Source organism: Bicyclus anynana, chromosome 12 (assembly GCF_947172395.1).
Source record: "Bicyclus anynana chromosome 12, ilBicAnyn1.1, whole genome shotgun sequence".
Classification (NCBI taxonomy): domain Eukaryota; kingdom Metazoa; phylum Arthropoda; class Insecta; order Lepidoptera; family Nymphalidae; genus Bicyclus; species Bicyclus anynana.
Genome location: NC_069094.1, coordinates 15,277,602 through 15,297,713, shown reverse-complemented (window position 1 = coordinate 15,297,713; position 20,112 = coordinate 15,277,602). Strand labels below are relative to the sequence as shown.

At 37.6% G+C, this 20,112-nt stretch overlaps 1 protein-coding gene across 1 annotated transcript in view; it reads right to left on the bottom strand.

Moving 5' to 3' along the window:
* Positions 1–19,281, bottom strand: part of LOC112049748 (muscarinic acetylcholine receptor gar-2) — a 28,758-nt gene extending 9,477 nt beyond the window's left edge. The window contains exons 1-2 of the mRNA XM_024087771.2: positions 19,161–19,281; positions 11,037–11,172 (exon numbers count right to left, since the gene is read on the bottom strand). Of these exons, the coding sequence (XP_023943539.2) occupies positions 11,037–11,172; positions 19,161–19,240 (216 nt within the window). The 5' untranslated portion in view covers positions 19,241–19,281. The remainder of the gene's footprint in view (positions 1–11,036; positions 11,173–19,160) is intronic.
* Positions 19,282–20,112: the final 831 nt, after the last annotated feature.

Genomic DNA, 20,112 nt, shown 5'->3' with positions numbered 1-20,112 from the left:
CATCAGCGATCAGTTATCAACGTCTTCGAACAGTTTAGCTTTTTAATCACATTTCTCCGCCAACTAGCTTCATTTTGCTTATGTTTTCTTTATATTTTAGCTTGGACTTGGAATATTTCGTGATGAAGTTGATGGAATTGCAATTAAATTCTGTAATAATAGGTTAATAAACTACTTATTTAAATGACTTCAAGTATATAAAACACTAACCCTCACAATAAGTATCATCATGAGAGTCTATCTGATAATGATCTGGACGATAAATCATCGTTGTTCTCTTCGTTATCTGAATATTACTAAAAATTATGTTAATTTCAAGTTATAGTTAAAGATATTGTATCCTACAGTCCCATTACTACAGGCTACAATACCGTTCCAGTAAGGAAATTGTAAATTACTGTGATGAATTACTATTACTATTGTGTAGTAAGTACTTAAAACATAAATAAATACAGTGTAGAAGGTACTCACTGATTTCTATACAACTTCTTCATTGGTTGTGTTTCTTTTATCGTGCAACGCTAGGATTTTTTTACCACTCGAGTTTCTTGGAAACGACATTGTCTGTCTGAAAATTACATTTTTATTATTAACTAAAACGACGCATAACAATTTATTAATAAAATTTAATTAAAAACTCACTGTTAATTTTATACAATAACGGCTTAATAACAAACATATTTATGATTTCAATGAATGAAATGTTTTGCTTATTATCAAAAACGACATAATTACTGTTATTATTAGTTGTAATAATAATGTTTTCTGCAGTAACGTCATAACACAAAATGTGTCTGCACAGATATTATAAATATTTATCTGCATGAAAGGCATATTAGATATTGTGACGAAATGCTTAAAATCATTTATCAATAAAGTGTGTTGAACTTACCTGTAAGAACATTCTAATTCAAAAGATGTCCTCCTTCATGAGTACCGTGTAACCGGCCGCTATTTTGCCTCATTCACAACTGAACATGTGTCACTGTTGTCGCGAGCCGCGAGAGTTAAAGGAACAGCGCTATAACGACACTATAAAAAGAATTTGCGCTCCTTTTCTAATAAAAGACCTTAGATAAATGATGTTTTTGCAGCAAATAGAAAATCGAATTCTCTACATAGCTGTATCAATAACTCAATTATCATAAATTTTGAGTTGTGTCTATCTTGTTGCAAATGAGCGATATCTAATGAGTTTCTGATTTAGATTATTAAAAAAGTTATATAATTAATTATTGAAATTTATAACAAACTGACATTTAAAACAGTTTCAGCCAAATAGCTTCAGAAGCCGCAGCGTAAAGGAGAAACACAAACTTTCGCCTTTATTATATTAGTGAGATAAAGGCCTATTTTGGGATATGTTCTTTCAATTACACAATACAGACTTTATTCATATGTACGCGATGAGTATTGTAGATTATGAAACGGATATTTTCTGATGTGAGCTTAAGGTAAAGGCAAAAGGTAAATGTGAACGCGTCCCTGAAACAGCGGCGCTAATGGTGGAATCGATTTGCTGTCTTCCCCACGCTATTCACGGCTTGCTAACAATTGCTCGTACGTGGAAATGTTGCAACCTTTGAGCCAATCGTACCAGTATATCAGGTAAATATGCTTAGATACAAATTCAAGTTTTTATAAAGAACAACAAAATATCTTTCGCAATGTCTGTCTATCTTTACTAATATTATAAAGCTGAAGAGTTTGTTTGTTTGTTTGATTGAACGCGCTAATCTCAGGAACTACTAGGCCGATTTGAAAAATTATTTCAGTCTTAAATAGCCCATTTATCGAGGAAGGCAAAAAGGCTATATTTTATCTCCGTATTTCTACGGGAACGGGAACCACTCGGGTTTAACCGCGCGGCGTCTACTAGTATATACTAATATTTTAGAGAGGTAAAGTTTGTAGTGTTGTGGGGTAACTTTAGGATCGATTTTGAAAATTCTTTTACTACTAGAAAGACATTTTATTTGTCAGTGAGTGTGAGTGGATTTGAACCCACACCCTCCCATCCCCGGAATCAGAAGCAGAGGTCATATCCACTGGGCTATCACGGCTCTTTTGTGTAATATATTTATTTATTATTTCATAACAGCAAAGTGCAATATTATGACAAAATTAATTGGCTCAAAAATTCGAAGGATTTTTTGACGTTTTGAATCACACATCGAGATATAAAATTACACTACCTGTAGGGACATCAAGTAAAACGTATTAAGCACCTCTTTTAGTTACATAATAATCATACATAAAAATACATAAAAATCATTTTAGTTTTTCATGAGTAACAGCCGTAACGACATCACATGTTATTTTATATTTATAGACTTAAGAATTTCTAAAACTCATAATAAATATATTAACATCGTTCAAATTTGTTGCTAAGCCCTAGAACAGTATAGTGTATATTTGAATCAGTTTTTACAAAAATTTAATAACCATTCTGCCAATAGTCTTTAATTATTATTAACTTTACGACCTGGCGGCCAGGCGAGATAGTAAAACTCGTTTGTGTGTTAAGGGTAGGTGTAAAATATTAGCCCATTTCGTACCCTGATGGCACAAAGATAGGCGTTATGGCTTACCAAATGAGAATGTTTATGAAGAATTCCCGGCTCATCGTATCTCCAAATTGATTTATTTTATTTCTAGTTATTATTATTATTTTTTTATTTTTATATTTAAGAATTTCTTATGATTTTAAACTTAAAAGAATTTCTTGTCCGTTGATTGTAATATCTGATAGATTGTAGGTTCACGGTTGCTAATATCTGCACGGTTGCCAAAATGTTTGCTGTCGGACATGATCTTCGTGGTTTTGTTAATTAAAAGGTCTTTTGATATTGAATACGTGTATTACTTTGTAATGGAAGATGGAACACAATTGAATGACATTTTATATACCAATGTAAAAATATTCGCAGGTAGGTAGATAAATGACTTATTATATAATACGATAAAGTAAATGCCTGTCGAAATTGTACTGCAATTATTGCCTTGAGTAACATTGCAGCGTTGACAGTACTTTTGTGATAATAATCATTATTGTTCGTGCAACTTAGGTCTGGCTGATTTTTGCGGAACTAACAAAGAAATATATTTAAAACAAGTGTTAACTATGTCGAACAATTTTCAGGTGACACAATCGAGTAGTTGACTCATAATTGATATTTGGGGGCACGGTAGTGCGCCCGCAAGTCGAGCAAAAATAAAAAAGGGCACGGCCGTACTATAATTTTCTCAAAGCAATTCAAGCCATTTTTGACCCCCTGTAACTTCGTTGTGGATGAAATCAGAAGCCTAAATTTTGAGTATCCAAGCAGGCATCTTATAGACACAGTATATTACAAGTTTCATTAGATTTGAACAAGTAGTTTAAGAATTATAACTAGTCAAAGTTTCTTAATTTTGCTAATTTTGTCACTCACTGGTCTGACCGATCATCAAAACTCTAAGGCACTTCCAGCAGACGTAGAAACTTCAAATTTAGAATACAATTTGTTGTTAGTGTGTAAATGAAGGAAAAAAAAAAATTCCGTCCAGTTTTCTGGATACAGCAACTGCATAAATAATTTTGTAATACCATATAAACGAAAGACGAAAGTCTTCGAACAGTGCGTGTTGCCAGTGATGACATGCGGATCCGAAATTTGGTCGCTAACTATGGGCCTCATTAGAAGGCTCAAAATCACTCAGCGGGCGATGGAGCGATCTATGCTTGGAGTTTCTCTGCGTGATCGAATCAAAAATGAGGAGATCCGCAGACGAACCAAAGTCACCGACATAACTCAGCGAGTCGCGAAGCTGAAGTGGCAATGGGCAGGCCACATAGTTCGAAGAGCCGATGGACGTTTGGGTCCCAAGGTGTTGGAATGGCGACCCCGCACCGGAAAGCGCAGTGTTGGTCGACCCCCCACTAGGTGGACCGAGGACATCAAGCGGATTGCAGGAAACCGCTGGATGCTGGCGGCTAGAGATAGTTATGCTTGGATGGACCTCCAAGCATAACGATCTCTAGCCGAAGCATCCAAAGCAAGAGGCCTATGTCCTGCAGTGGACGTCCATCGGCTGATATGATGATGATGATTGTAGCTCCAAGTCATGTACCCCAAAAGGCGAGTACAGACGGCTATCGAGTACAAAAACCAGTGTTTAGCTTGTATCAGTGTTGCTGGCGTACGACCTAGATAGATGGGACTCTGTGACCTACATAGCACAGCACGCCTGTTGCTGTGCGTCACGAGCAATAACGTCATCGCTCAGATATCAGCGTGAATAGCTTGAATGGCTGAGATCAATGAACAGGGCAACGAAACTTCCTGCTTAAGCTAGATTGCATCGCTGTTAGCCATATCCATCGTTATCAACCCATTCGGCTTACTGCTGAATCTCCGCTCAGAATGAGAGGTGTTAGGCCAGTAGTCCACCACGCTAGCCCAATGCGCATTGGCAGACTTCACACACGCAGAGAATTAAGAAAATTCTCTGGTATGCAAGTTTCCTCACGATGTTTTCCTTCATCGTTTGAGACACGAGATGTTTAATTTCTTAAAAAGAAACAACTGAAAAGTTGGAGGTGCATGCCCCGGATCGGTTTCGAACCCACACCCTCCGGAATAGAAGGCAGAGGCATATCCATAACCAGCTATCACGTATCACATCCATAACCAGGCAATTTCCTGTAGATCAGTCGGGTTTGGTTGATATTTTATTGTTGCATTAAATTTTCAGTAACAACTCAGGGTTGAGAGGTTACTGCACCCCGTACTTATAAGAGCATGTCATAACTCGATGAGCACTTCCAGTAGCGTAGCGTAGACTTTCGCTGACGCACGTCGACTCTCTTTCTACAAACGCTAACGCTTCGAAAATTAAATAAATGTAACTGACAGATCCGATCGACAACTTGATCACCTGAACCTGTCGATAGCAAACTTTATTCCTATACATTTTTGAGTTTTCGAAGCGTTTGCGATCGTAGAATCGACGTGCCACTTGGCTACAAGCTCTGAGCCGAATGGACTGTTACAAGCCAAATATCTTAGCCTGACCCAGGAACGAACGCTGGACATTATTTAGCTGCTAAGCCTCTTTAGTAGATCACACGGCATTACACTTGTATGGATACGAATGAAAAAAAAATCATGACAAGTTAGACTCCGCGCCACGAAAGAAGTCTCGCAGCTAAAACCTGAACTAAAATTGACAGCGCTTTACACAAATGACAATAAGACCGCCATTACCAAATAACAATGAGAGCCATTAAGACATTAGCGCCGCATCTAGGGGATTTGATTCGTTTCCAGTCGATGTGGTTCATCATTGATCTTTAACATCCGATGGATGTCCACTGCTGGACGTAGGCCACTTGCATGGACCTCCTAACACCACGGCCTCGAGCCGCCAGCTTCCAGCCGCTACCACCTAGTTCTGTGGTTACCTAGTTGTTTAACAAAATATGTAAAGATTATTTGTACTTAAATCACCGTGAAAATTTCGTCCCATACGATCCAATTAGAACGAAATCTCAAACAGAACAACCTTTGTAATCTCCTTATTTCCATGCTTTACTGTTTAGAAAGGTTTAAGTATTTGCGGTTTGTTATTTTTAGTCCGCGTCAAGCGGTCGAAGGTGGGATTACGTGGAACCAACCTTTTGAGGTTGAACGCAGGTACTAATGCGTACTTGTAACATTTAAAGTTCAAGCGAATTTATAGGTACACCTTGTCAACGGGAACTACCGTTTAGGGTTCTTGCGTTAAATCTAGTATTTTTTATTTTTTCGGATTATTTCGTATTTCATTTATTTATTTTTATGCAAATAGGCTCGCGCTTGACCATGCTCTAACCTGATGGTAAGTGTAGATACAGTCTAAGATGGGACACGCTTGCCTAGAAGGTCTATTCATTCTTGTTTTGAAGATACCCAAGTTATAAGATTCAGGAAACACAGACTTGGGAAGGAAGAAAATGCGTGCGTGTGTGTATGAGAAAATAAGACGCAAAGCGTTTTGTACGGGTCCTAGGGATATCTACAACATAGGGATGAAAACCCACCCATCTATGACTTGATTTTTTATTTTAAGGCTCTCGTGGTAAGTTTAGCTGTGATATTCTGTTACGATGCTTTTATAACTCGCTTAACAGTGTATTTTGAAGAAAAGAAGTTATGCTCATTGATACGGGTAGTAGATTATTACACGAGGGGCTAAAATGCCTCATTAAATACTGGTTTTACTTCAGAGCTTTAGCGAGAGAGGTGACTACTGAGCTATTATTTGTCTTATCACCGTGACGTACTTTTCCTACGATAGAGAGAAAATAAAATAATCCAATACCTAAAACAGTTTATTTTACCAAATATTTGTAATATTCTAGGCAGTGATATTCATGAAACTCTACTTAAGAAGAAAAACTTTCGCATACGTGTGCTCGATGCTAACGAACAAAATAAGAAATAATACGTTTTTACCTTGAGCTCAATATGCTATTTTTAGGTCTAAGCTACAGGCTTTTTGAGCAAGAGATGTAAAAAAGAAATTATGACTTTGATGTCTGTGGGACAAAAAATATCGTCATTCAATCTATAAAATGAAAGTAACCGTCAGAGCTTTAGGACCAGCAGCGATTGACCGCGGGGCGTTATTAAACTGTCCCCCTGTACAAATAAAACCGATATTTATGTCCGCATAAAATACTCCATCTCGGGGATAACACAATCTTCGCAATCGTACTGCTGTGATTTATTGCAACGTAAAAAAATATTTTACGCATAGTTTTTCTGTAGTTTTGGCTTTGGATGTAGAGGTAAAGTGCACAAACAAATGCTTCATTGGGCTGGTTCAGCTATAGATAATGAGGTCCAGGGTTTGAATCTCGGGTCAGGCCAACAAAAGTTGCCTGGAGACTGGAGTTGGGCTGGTGGAGGTTTTAGTACACTCCCGTGTCTTGGAGAGCACATGGAGCCGTCGCGTCGGTCTTGTACCTGATCGTGTCGGTCTGCCGTCCCATCAGAGTATGAAAGTGAGGGAAAAGTGAGTGAACAATGCTTGCGCACTAGTTTGTGCACTGTATATTCGTATATGATTAATCTCAACATAAATACGTGACCAATAATTGGCCGGAAACAATCAAAATTCTTAGTTTGGTAATTAGTTAGCTTAGTTTACTTTTGTAACGTCAAGTTATGTCATAATTTAATTTGATGGTGGTAATTAAGTAAAGTCACAAACTTAAAGTTAAAGTTACGAGGGTTCCACAAGGCCTTGGTCCGAGAAGAGCCCACAACAAACTCAGCCAAGGTTTTTTTTATTTACAGACAGACAGACGTAAGTGTAGATGTGGCCTAAGTGGAGTAGGGTAAGGGTAGTTTTGGGGTAGGGTAGGGGTAGGGTAGGTGTAGGGTAGGGGTAGGGTAGGTGTAGGGTAGGGGTAGGGCAAAGTTTACATCGAGTTCCACGCGGACGAAGTCGCGGGCGTCCGCTAGTCAATTATAAAAATGTTCCAGGGATCCCGGACTATGCAGTAAGAATCTAATATTTTTATGACGTCAGTGAAAAATAGCCTTCATTCATTAATAACTGACAACGTCCAAACAAGATTTTGTTCGAGGATTAATAGTGGGTTACAAAATTTTGGACGTCCCAATTTGGGGTTATGATTTATTGATATACAGGGTGTATTGCGGACATGACAAGCTTGTTAACGTGTCGATGCTTGATGTATGGTGGGTGATTAATTATACCATAAATATTAATTTCGGGACAAGAGTATACTGTGTCATATTTTAATTACTTAAGCCGAGACTTTGACCCTAGAATGTATATTTTAAATGAAGCATCATTAAGAGGTCAGTAGATATGACCTCTGCCTTCGATTCCAGAGCTTCGAATCCGGTCCGGGGCATTCACCTCCAACTTTTCAGTTGTGTGCATTTTAAAGATAAACGTCGTGAGGAAACCTAATTATACCAGAGAATTTTCTTAATTGTCTGCGTATGTGAAGTCTGCCAATCCGCATTGGGCCAGCGTGGTGGACTATTAGTCTAACCCCTCTCATTCTGAGAGGAGACTCGAGTTCAGCAGTGAGCCGAATATGGGTTGATAATGATAATCATTAAAGGAAGATGGAATGACAGATACTTCCACCTTTCAAAGAATAAGACTCAACAGAAATAGGAAAGGAAAATCTAAAGAAAAAGATATTAATTAACATATCTATTCACTTTTTTTAATCTTTACAAGTCAACCCTTGACAACAGTCTGACCTGATAATAAATGATGATGCTATCTAAAATGGAAACGGGCTAACTTGTTAGAAGGAGGATGAAAATCAACAACTTTATTTCTACACGACATCGTACCGGAACGCTAAATCGCTTGGCGGTACGTCTTTGCCGGCAGGCCGGTAACTAGCCATGGCCGAAGCCTCCCACTAGCCAGACCTAGACCAATTAAGAAAACCTCAATCGGCCTAGCCGGGGATCGCACCCAGGACCTCCGTCTTGAAATCCAACGCGCATATCATACGACGCATGAGGCCTTCAAATAGCCAGTTTCCTTTCACGTAGGAATACGTAAATAAAATACTCATTAAACACCGATAATTCAGCACTCCATTGGTGAAAGAATTTTTAAAATCTGATTAGTGTTTTAGCCTTAAAAGCGTAACAAACAAACAAAACAAAAAGTATGGATTATTCAAATAGAATCAGACTCCAATATTTTATTTGATTTGCTTTACATAAATAGCAGCACAGTCAGACAAAGCCTGACCCTTGACCTTAACTGCCAGACATTTCATATAATACTCGTTCTTGTACGTAGGAACAATAAAAAATGGGCGCAGTATATTTTGCGTTTTTAGAATAAAAATGTTCCGCTTACAATTGTTTTTTTTGTTGTTGTAAAAAGTTGTCATTCATCTCCGTAAGCTATGCATATTTGTCAGCGTTGAGATATTTTGAAGCACTAGCCTTCCATTTCAGTGGTTTACGGTTTTCGGTTCCACTGAAAACACTTTGAAGGTTTTTCTTTATGTTTCTACTAGGGAGTTTTATCAGAAAACTTTTTTAAACCGACTTTCCAATAGGAGAAGGTTTTATGTTGTGGTGTATATTTTCCACATTAACTCGAAGACGCATATACAGAAATGGATGTTTTTCGTTTGGAAAAATGAGAAGTGTCCCACGTGTCATCTTCAGATCAGGATAATAAGATCCTGGAGAAATCGATGGATTATCAACATTTTTAGTGCATTTTTGGAAATCCACTTTTTTGTATAAATAGGTAGGTATATTACGGGTAAGTCATCTTAAAGGTCAAGCTGCTTCGCGCTGTAAAATATTGGGCTTTTTCCTTTTTTTCAGAAATTCTCTATAGCAGACCGGAGTCAGTAGATATTCACGCTTGTGGCTCAGAGAGAAAAAAAAAATGGAAAATAAATTAGTTATCATTCACAACCCGCCAGCCTGGATTAAAGTATCACGGTGACTCTTATCTGTAAATCCAAATCCCAGAGAAGGCTTGTCTTTGGGTAGGCAATTAAAAGTGATAATTCTGTTTTAAAAGAAACGTTTAATGGTTTAGAAATCGTGCAGTGTGAGGTTACCTTAACATTGCGAGGTTACGTATGAGGTGGCAACTTTTTGTTTATAGCACTACGTAGCGTACTAAAATCTCCTTTTATATACATTTTTTCTGCGAAGCTCTCACCCGTACTTTCGTGTGAATATTTATAATACCGCATTTGTGTTCAAAGGCGTGAAACGTATGAAATGGTTTTATTTTTTTCACTAGGGCTCAAAATGTAGTTTTTTCATCATGCTTTTTATGTGTGATACATACTCGTAGTACCTAGTCGGATTACTATCGTTTTAGAGCCTGGTTATCACACCAATAATATTATAAAGACGAAAGTTTGTGTGTAAGTGTAAGAAGGTGTGTATGTTTGTTTCTTCTTTGCGCTGCGGCTACTGAAGCAATTTGGCTGAAATTTGTTATGGAAAAAGTTTTTTTTTTGGATTGACACATAGGCTAATTTCATTCCGGAAAAATCCATGGTTTCCGTGGGATTTGTAAAAAACTGAATTCCACGCGAACGAAGTCGGAGGCGTCCGCTAGTTTTTTTTATAAAAATAAATAACAACAAAAATGTTTGAAGTTTGCCGAAACTAGAAGATTTTAACTTTTGTGTGGTTGGTATAAATGGATAGAGATACGCACTATAATGTCTCTCATGAAAAAGTTGTTTTATAGATTGTTTATTTGAAATATTTTTTTGGTTCAATGACAAATTATTGTATACACGGCATCATCGTACATGAACGCTAAATTGTTTAACGATACGTATTTTTTTTAAAGAATATATGTCATATCTTTTTTGAATATATACCATTCATACAACATCATCCGAAGTGAGCTGAATATGGGTTGATAATCAACCCATATTCGGCTCACGTTCTTAGTAGGTCGGCATTTGTCGAAATTTGGTAATTATTGCGGATTTTAGCGTTTTTTTGGGGGCGGGGCTTATCGGGGTGTTTGTCTATATATCTGGTGGATATCATGGGCGTTTAAGTGGTTAGGATAAGTTAGCATAAGTTCCTTATTGTACCTATTATTTCTCAATAAAAAAAAACTTAACTTTAAAGATAAATATATACTATTTCTTCCAAGTAAATATCGTCGGCGTACTTATCTTCCAAGTAAGTATCGCTAATATAGTGAACCACGCTGGCCCAATGCAGATTGGCATTTGATACTCTACAAACGTTGAGAATTAAGAACTTCCTCAGGTATGCAGGTTTGCTCGCGATTGTTTTCTTCACCGATACAAGTGATATTTTATTTCTTAAAATGCACATAACTGCCCCGGACCGGATTCGAATTTACGCCCTCCGGAATTGGAGGCAGAGGTCATATATAATAGGCTATCACAGATATTCTCATTACCTTCCAACTACTCAGAAAAGTTGGAGGGAAATGGTATACCAGTCTTGCCGGTAGGGTTGTATTGACTGATGTCTTACCAGTTCCGGAGCGCCGTCCAGAGAGCCGTTGAAGAAGTAGATGTCAGTGTAGTTGGTGCCGTTGGTGACGAGGTACGCCTGGCACTCGGCGTAGTTGCTGTTGAGGCACGAGCGCTGCTTCAGCTTCTGCAGCTTCCTGCAACAACACTTACTCTTCATTATCACGATCTACGTCATCATCATGATGATAATAACCCCCAAATTGGTTCCATTTAATTTTCATGCTCCGACATAGCTCAACGAGTTGCGAAGCTGAAGTGGCAATGGGCGGGGCACATAGTTTGAAGAGCCGATAGACGTTGGGGTCTCAAAGTGCTGGAATGGCGACCCCGCACTAGTAAGCGCAGTGTTGGCCGACCCCCCACCAGGTGGACTGACGACATCAAGCGAGTCGCAAGGATTCGCTGGATGCAGGTGGCTCAATATCGTGATGTTTGGAAGTCGTTACAAATTAATACAAATATGTCTTGCAGTGGACGTCCATCGGCAGATATGATGATGATGATGATGATGATGAATTTTCATGCAAATCGCTTGAGTAATTTTTTGTTAAAATCAAAATAACTGAAATATGTGTTTGACGTCGTATCCATTTTAATATCAAAAAGATGATACATAAAACATACTTAGGCATGTATCTTACTGACAATTGGTACATAAAAATGTATTTATATGTACCCACTCAGATTTGTACGATATATCAGTAATACACCTGTAAATTATTGTTATAAAATACACCTGCAATTGCATTTGCAAATAATGGTTTTGGTTTCCTAATTTTAATTACGATATAAATGTATTAGTTTTAAGTTCTCTCATTTATTTATTTCTTTTTTTTTTTAAATTTTTAACAATATAAGTATAAAAAATTTTAATAAAAAAAATTCAACCGACTTCCAACTCAAAAATTAACCTATTTGAATTTTTTTTATTAAAATTTTTATTTTTTAATTTTTAGTGTTAGCACACTTACTGAGTGTGAACAAAAATTAATGAGCAATTAGTTGAAACGTTATTTTCTTATGATAAGTATCTAAGTTCTACAATCCCAATTTTAAAAATACTACCTTAACTCATATACAAAATTTCACTCCCCCTTTATCCACACGAACTATCCGTATGGGTGGAAAGTTCTCATCAATATACAATTTATCAAGTCCAAACACTAGGTAGCTACTGTGAACCGTTGAGGAGTTCCCTTAACTATCCTTTGTCTTCATCACCAGACCCCTAATACAGTCACAACCCATATAGGTGGAAAGTTCTCATCAATACAAATTTATCAAGTCCAAACACAAGGTAGCTACTGTGAACCGTTGAGTAGTTCTCTTAACTGTCCTTCGTCTTCATCATCAGACCCTTAATACAGTCACAACTCATCTAGGTGGAAAGTTCTCATTAATACAAATAAATCAAGCCCAAACAAAAGGTACCTGCTGTAAATCGTTGACGAGTTCCATCGTCTGTGTATCGGCTCCATCATCAGACCAACTCCAGACCTTCATAAAATTGTAGTGGTTTAAAATACCTTATGGAAACACTAACAAACGTACTAGCCGTCTCTATGATTTTCGAAAGTTCTCCTCGATTTCTTCAGGATGCCATCATCAGATCCTGATATGAAAAAAATGGGACCACCCTGGAATCAAACCCTTTAAAACAAAAAAGAATTTTCAAAATCGGTCCACAAATGACGGAATTATCGCTGGACATACATAAAAAAAAAAACATACATACAGCCGAACGTAGAACCTCCTCCTTTTTGGAAGTCGGTTAAAAATACAAAAAATTATTAAAAATTTATAAAAAAAAGTTATTTATATTAGTTTTAAGTTATTATTACGATATAAATGTATTAGTTTTAAGTTATTATGTAGTTATGTGTTGTGCTAACAAATAAATGATTTCTATTCTATTCTATTCTATTGTAATATTATTTTTCTTATTTTAAAAGAATATTGTTACGGAGAACCCTATTGTTAGAGCCATAGGGTTCATAATCGCTCGCCCTTTCGAGTTGTTTACAAGTCGAGATGTTTTGATCGCTTACCTATTGTTATTGTTTTAATTTAGCGAACTCCGTGGAATAAACAACACGCGTGTAGTAATTATAATATAAATACGCCACGGAGCCGACGATCAGGCAGTTCACTTCGAAACGGAGTGAAGTGAACATTAAGTGACACAAGCGATCCAAGTGAACATAACTGAACTCGGCTACGATTTTGGACTACGAATTGCCTACGTTTGGAAGTGTGTATTGATATTTGGATTAAGGAGTGGAATAAAGTCTTATAAGAGTCACCAGGTGTTTAATTCCACATCCTCGAACCCTAGTTCGTTACAATATATTTTGCCGTGTTATCTTTTTTATTATGACCAATATTTCCCTACCCCTCCAATAAGTAAGAAAATACTATGTTAGGTGTGGGTACGACAACTGTCCAGCTGGGTATCGAACCAGGACCTGTAGCTAAGTGGCACGTCGATTCGCTTTCTACGATCGCAAACGCTTCGAAAATTAAAAAAAATGTAACGGGAATGCAACATTTGCTATCGACATGTCACGTGATCACGTTGTCATTCCCATACATTTTTCGTTAGCGTTAGCGTTTGTAAAATGAAAATCGCACTTGCCACTTGGCTACATGCCCAGCACCTTTCGATGAGTCGGGTCAGCTACCAGCTATTGAGGTTTACACCAGCGAGGCATTTATAAATAAAAATGTTGATAAAGCATCAGTTATGTATTTATTCTCGCAAAGTGTCAAATGAAATTGTTGGCTGTAAGCTTTTTGTGTTGAAACGTTGAAATAAATACAACCCGATACGATTGCGGACAGCCATTTTTAATTCTGACGCGTGAAACTGCAAAAATAAAAAAAGAAAATCCCGGTAATATTCAAACCGCAGTGTGAATTCCTTAGCCCATATTACAACCTTATTTTGGCTGGTGGGAGGCTTCAGCTGTGGTTAGTTACAACCCTACTGACAAAGACGTACCGCCAAGCGAATTAGCGTTCCGGTACGATGTCGTGTAGAAACCGAAAAGGGATTGGATTTTCATCCTCCTCCTAACAAGTTAGCCCGCTTCCATCTTAGATTGCATCATCACTTACCATCAGGTGAGATTGTAGTCAAGGGCTAACTTGTAGAGAATAAAAAAAAAAAATAAAAACAACGCCTGTATGTTTTTGTCGTATCGTATAAAGAGATAAACATCAACAAAAGCGACATTCTTACAGTTATAACTTATTGGTTCGATTTGAAAAAATCTTTCAGTGTTTGATAGCCCATTTATCGAGTAAGGTTGTAGGCTATATATTATTCCCGTATTCCTACGGGAACGGGAACCACGCGGGTGAAACCGTGCGGCCTCAGCTAGTTGATAATACATCCAATTTTAAGTTGAGGGATCACCTGGTTTACAAGCACTTTTGAAACGTCAAGTTATGTCATGATTTTAATGGCGATAACTAAAGTCGAAAACTTAAAATTAAAGTTTCGAGGGTACATACATATTACATACATTGCAAGTTAAATAAAACCTTGTAATAAGTAGGATAGATCGTTAGAATTAAAAAAAAAATAATAATTCCTCTAGAATACTCTAAAATAAACAAGTGAGTTCAGTTGACGATATCGTTTTTATCTAGTTTTGCAATCGAGTATTGTCGAGTCAACGTGTCCTGAAATGCTTCGTTACCAGAATGAAACGTGCTTTCTGGGATTTTTTGAAAGTTCTTGCAAAAAATAAAAAAAAAAGTGTCTGAAAGTAATGAGGGCTGCATATATTATTAATCTTTATACTTCTTTTCATCTTTATTATAGAAATTTTATAGAAACATCACAGTAGCATCGTTAAAACGAATTCAACAAATTGGATGATACTCAAACCTGCAGAGCTGTACCACAAAAATCAACAAAATAAAGTAATTTCAGCGATCAAATTGTCATCAAAAATGCGGCGGCGAAAAAGTCGCGTTACAATCTAATTTCCCGAATCTAGATTGTACCGTGTTTAAAATATGGTCAATCTTCGATCACTTATTTGAAAACTTATGTTGCTAGAAAATTGTGTAATAACATTATTTTTGCTATAATTTGGAACACACACACGTAAACACTTTAGACGATACTCAAGTCTGTAACGAAATACCGCGAAAACAAAAAGATGAAGAAATTTCGGCGATCCTTTTGAAAATGCGGCGGCGAAAAAGTAGCGTTACAATGTGATTAACCGAATCCAGATTGTAACGCGATCAAAATACGCACTAGCTAATTCCGGTACTCGGAGAAGAGCAAAAATAAAAATGAGGAAGAAATATCAGTTGTCATTTCGAAAATGCGGCGGTGAAAAAGTAGCGTCACAATGTGATTAACCGAATCCAGATTGTAACGCGTTTAAAATACGCATTAATCAGTGCCGGTACTCGAAAAGGAAACTATTTCATCAAAAATGAATCAATCTTCGATTACTTATTTGAAAACTTATGGTACCAGAAACTTATATAATTACACTATTTATGCAATAATTGACGCAATGTCATATGTGAACCATGAATTTTTTCAACATTTTCAGACAGACAGAAGAATTTTCAGACAGAAAAAGTCGCTTTACAATCTGAATACCCGAATCCAGATTGTAACGCGTTTAAAATACGCGCGAATCAGCGCCGGCACTCGGAGAAGAAAACTAGTTCATCGAAAATTAATCAATCTTCGATCACGTATTTGAAAACTTATGGTACTAGAAAATTATACAATTACAGTACTTTTGCAATAATTGATGCAATGTTATAAGCAATTTTGCAAAAAATTCAAGACGTTGGATGATACGCAAACCTGCAACGTAATACAGCAAAAATAAAAATGAGAAAGAAATATCAGTCGTCATTTCGAAAATGCGGCGGCGAAAAAGTCGCTTTACAATCTGAATACCCGAATCCAGATTGAAACGCGTTTAAAATACGCGCGAATCAGCGCCGGCACTCGGAGAAGGAAATTAGTTCATCAAAAATGAATCAATCTTCGAGTCGAGTGGTGCTGGCTGCAATACTTCACGTTCTGTTTTTTACGCGGCCTAACTGGATTATAACTAAAGTCGAGCTTTCGCCTTTCCGCGAAAATTGATTTCATATATTCCGGGACGTGACCTTTTCAAAATATTATTCGGTTTATTTTTATTTCACCTTTCGTAATTTACATCTGTTTTGGCAACTTTTATAACATACTAGCGGACGCCCGCGACTTCGTCCGCGTGGAATTCAGTTTTTCACAAATCCCGCGGGAACCATGGATTTTTCCGAAATAAAAAGTAGCCTATGTGTTAATCCAGACTATAATCTATCTCTACTTACAGATGATTCGGTTCAGAAGCCTCGAGGCGGGAAAGAGTAACAAACATTTATACCATGAGATCATCAGATTATCGCTAATCTCGGGAATCCATGGATTTTTGCGGAATAAAAAGTAGCCTATGTGTTAATCCAGGAGCAAATCTATTTCCATTCTTAAATTTCAGCCAAATCGCTTCAGTAGTAGCGGCGTTAAAGAGTGACAAACATCCAAACAAACAAACATAGATCCATACAAACTTTCGCGTTTATAATATTAGTAGGATAGGACTAGCTGACACCCGCGCCTTCGTTCGCGTGATATTTATTTTGTCACAAATCTCACAAGTAGACAAAAATTTTCAAAAACTTTGTTTGTATCGTGTGAACAAGTAATTATTAGCTGAGAAAGCTCAGTTATTTTGAAATCACAGACCGACACTTTAATTTTATTTATATGTATTGGTATTTTAATTCGTAGAGTGCGCAGAAAAAGTGCTGAATGAAAAGTCGATACATCATTTATGAAGTTACTAAAACTTTCACAGTTCGGAGTTGAAAACTGAGAGGTCTCTAATTCAATTTCCAAGTGTAATAGTATTGTCGTAACTATTTCTATTCTAACAGGCTCTTCAGTTAGTTTTGAAGAGCTTTCCGTCCAAAACTGTTTATCCGATCTATTTTGCCCAAAAAGTTGTTTAATTTCCCAAGAAGATGAAAAATTTATTAGGATGCTAAGGACACCAACACTTTTGTAAAGTTTGTCTTTTTGTAGTGACTAATGACACTACCACGAATTCGGAAAGCAAGTAACAAGTTAGTTGATTATGAAACACGGCTAAGACATACGTTGCAGAACCAGCTCATGACTAAGGGCCCCGTAAAGGTTCGTAACTAGTCGGGCATCATCATCATCATATCAGCCGATGGACGTCCACTGCAGGACATAGGCCTTTTGTAGGGACTTCCAAACATCACGATACTGAGCCGCCTGCATCCAGCGAATCCCTGCGACTCGCTTGATGTCGTCAGTCCACCTGGTGGGGGGTCGGCCAACACTGCGCTTACTAGTGCGGGGTCGCCATTCCAGCACTTTGGGACCCCAACATCCATCGGCTCTTCGCACTATGTGCCCCGCCCATTGCCACTTCAGCTTCGCAACTCGTTGAGCTATGTCGGTGACTTTGGTTCTTCTGCGGATCTCCTCATTTCTGATTCGATCACGCAGAGATACTCCTAACATAGCTCGTTCCATCGCCCGCTGTGTGACTCGGGCATACTCCGACCTAATATCACGTGAGTTTTAGCCGTGTTTTATAATCAACTAATATGAATAACACTCACGATAGTTTAAATTCTAAAATAACAAGTTAGTGTTTGGTTCTATTTGGGCCCGGACCACAAAGACAAATTACATCGGAACTTGAACAAAAATGGCAAACCACCCAGCAACGACGTACCGGTAGAAACCTTCGAAGGTATAGGTAGTATATTTTGAATTTTGTATTACTTTAAAAATATAAAATTGTGTACGCTACAGTGCAGTTTTCCCTTAACGTTGTAAACGTCGGCTTTAAAAATATGAAGTACCTAAATAAATGCATTTTTTGTTCATTTGCAGCTCGCGTCGCCCCCTAACGACCTATTATGGCGTGCACTCTGCAAGCTGGGTATTATCACATACTCAAACAATGCAAGTTTTCTCATACATGCATAATAAAAACATAAAAACGAGAATATATGCATTTTTATATTTTTTACGTTATCATTTGATGTTCATCACCCAGCTAAATATAGATTGAAAGCTAAATATATGGAGATGTTCTTGAATGCCATTGATTGTTTCTACCTTGCCAGATTGGTCATAAAAATAAAGAAACAGTCACTTGCAAGAAAGCAAGAATCTTTATTTCTAAAAAGAAACGTAGTTTTCTGAGTAAAAATGAACTAGTTCTATTCTAACCAGCTCGCATTCTAGTTCTAGAAACTTCTTTATTCATGTAAACAATTACATTTGAATTTCTTTAGAAATTGTATCTTACAATTTCTGTTTCTACATTTTATTTTCTAGAAAAATAAGGTTGTTTGCATATCATCAACCGTTAAACTTTGAAAATGGTGAGATAATTATGTAGCAACTGGAGCTAGACATAAAGAGATACAATAACTTTAAAAAATAATTTTAATAAAGATTAAGTTAATCAAATCAAAGTTAAATCGTTATATCCATTCATGACATTCCTATGAACAATGGTGTAAATTGACTATTACTATTTTTTCTGATTGCGTAAGCGTCGCGGGCAACTTAACCTTAGCAGTGTCACCAGGGGTTATGGGTGAGCATAGAAGCATCGCCTTATAGGGTCCAAAGGCAGAAGCAGAAAAGATGGACGGAACGACTCTCTAAGGGCGTATCCTCTGAGACTCGGACCTCGGCTTAAAGGGCTGTATTTGAAGGCTTATTCGGTCTGAGTGTATCAGCTCAGGCGTCCCCGAGATCTGTGTGCCTAGCTGCAGTTTTCAAAGTTTGCATACTGTGGCTATCGCGTAACCGTAAACGCGAGTTTGTAAGGAATTAAAACAGCTGTGTCACTAGATGGCGCTGTTTCAATTCCTCAGAAATTCACGTTACGCGATTGTCATAGTATGAAAACTGGCACTAGGCACACTATTGTTACAAAATCAACGTCCAGGTAGCGTCAGATTTCGAGGACCTTGTCCCTGTCGGCGAAGACGCTGTGTAACTTCTGCTAGTGTTTCATGGGAAGCGTTGTCGGTCGTGACTTACCATTGCGTTATAAAGCTGGTGCCGATCGCGTATATAGGGGTGGTGCGGTTGGTGTCAAGGCTGGCTTCCGTCACGTTCATTGTCCCAGCTGCACTGCCGTGATAGGCCCTGGAGACGGGCCTAGCACTGCATCTAAATCCAAAAATCATAATCAGAATTCGTTTATAATACTCAGAGACAACTTTATCATCTCCTTGTAGTTATACCACAAAAATAATTATTCAAACAGTAGAGTACAGTTCTCTCTACTATACAGTATGAAACGTTTGCCCTACATGGGCCGGCATAGCGGGTTAAAAAAGTGATTATGATAATACCCATGACATAATAACTGACTCAAAGAACGGACTCTCAAACAGAGTCAGCACGGTTATTCTCTAACGATGTTTAGTGAATATATAAAGTGTGTGTTTCGATTTTACCGCTATCTTTCTCATTCTATAGTATCGTGTTAAACAGAGAGATAGAGGTGATGTCGAAACTCGCACTTGCGAGTTCAAAAATACAGTTACAGAATAGCCTTGCTGTTCTTTAAAGTAATATGCTTCTGTAGAGTCACAAAATAAACTATAGTGCATTGCTAGCTTCAGTAGTTTCGGCTAGCCATTTATATTTCACTAAGTTATTTACGCTGCCGCCGACGTTGAGCCGTGATAGTCCAGTGGGTATGACCTTTGCCTCCGATTCCGAAGGGTGTGGGTCCGAATCCGGTCCGGGGTATTCACCTCTAACTTTTCAGTTGTGTGCATTTTAAGAAATTGAATATCACGTGTCTCAAACGGTGAAGAAAAAATATCGGGAGGAAACCTGCATACCAGAGAATTTTCTTAATTATCTGCGTTTGTGAAGTCAGAACACCACAATGTCATATTTGGCACAACCTTGAAAAAGGATCCAGCTCAGCAATGTGCTGTATGTACCAAGCAATTGTTGCTGGCGCTGATTTTAAGCT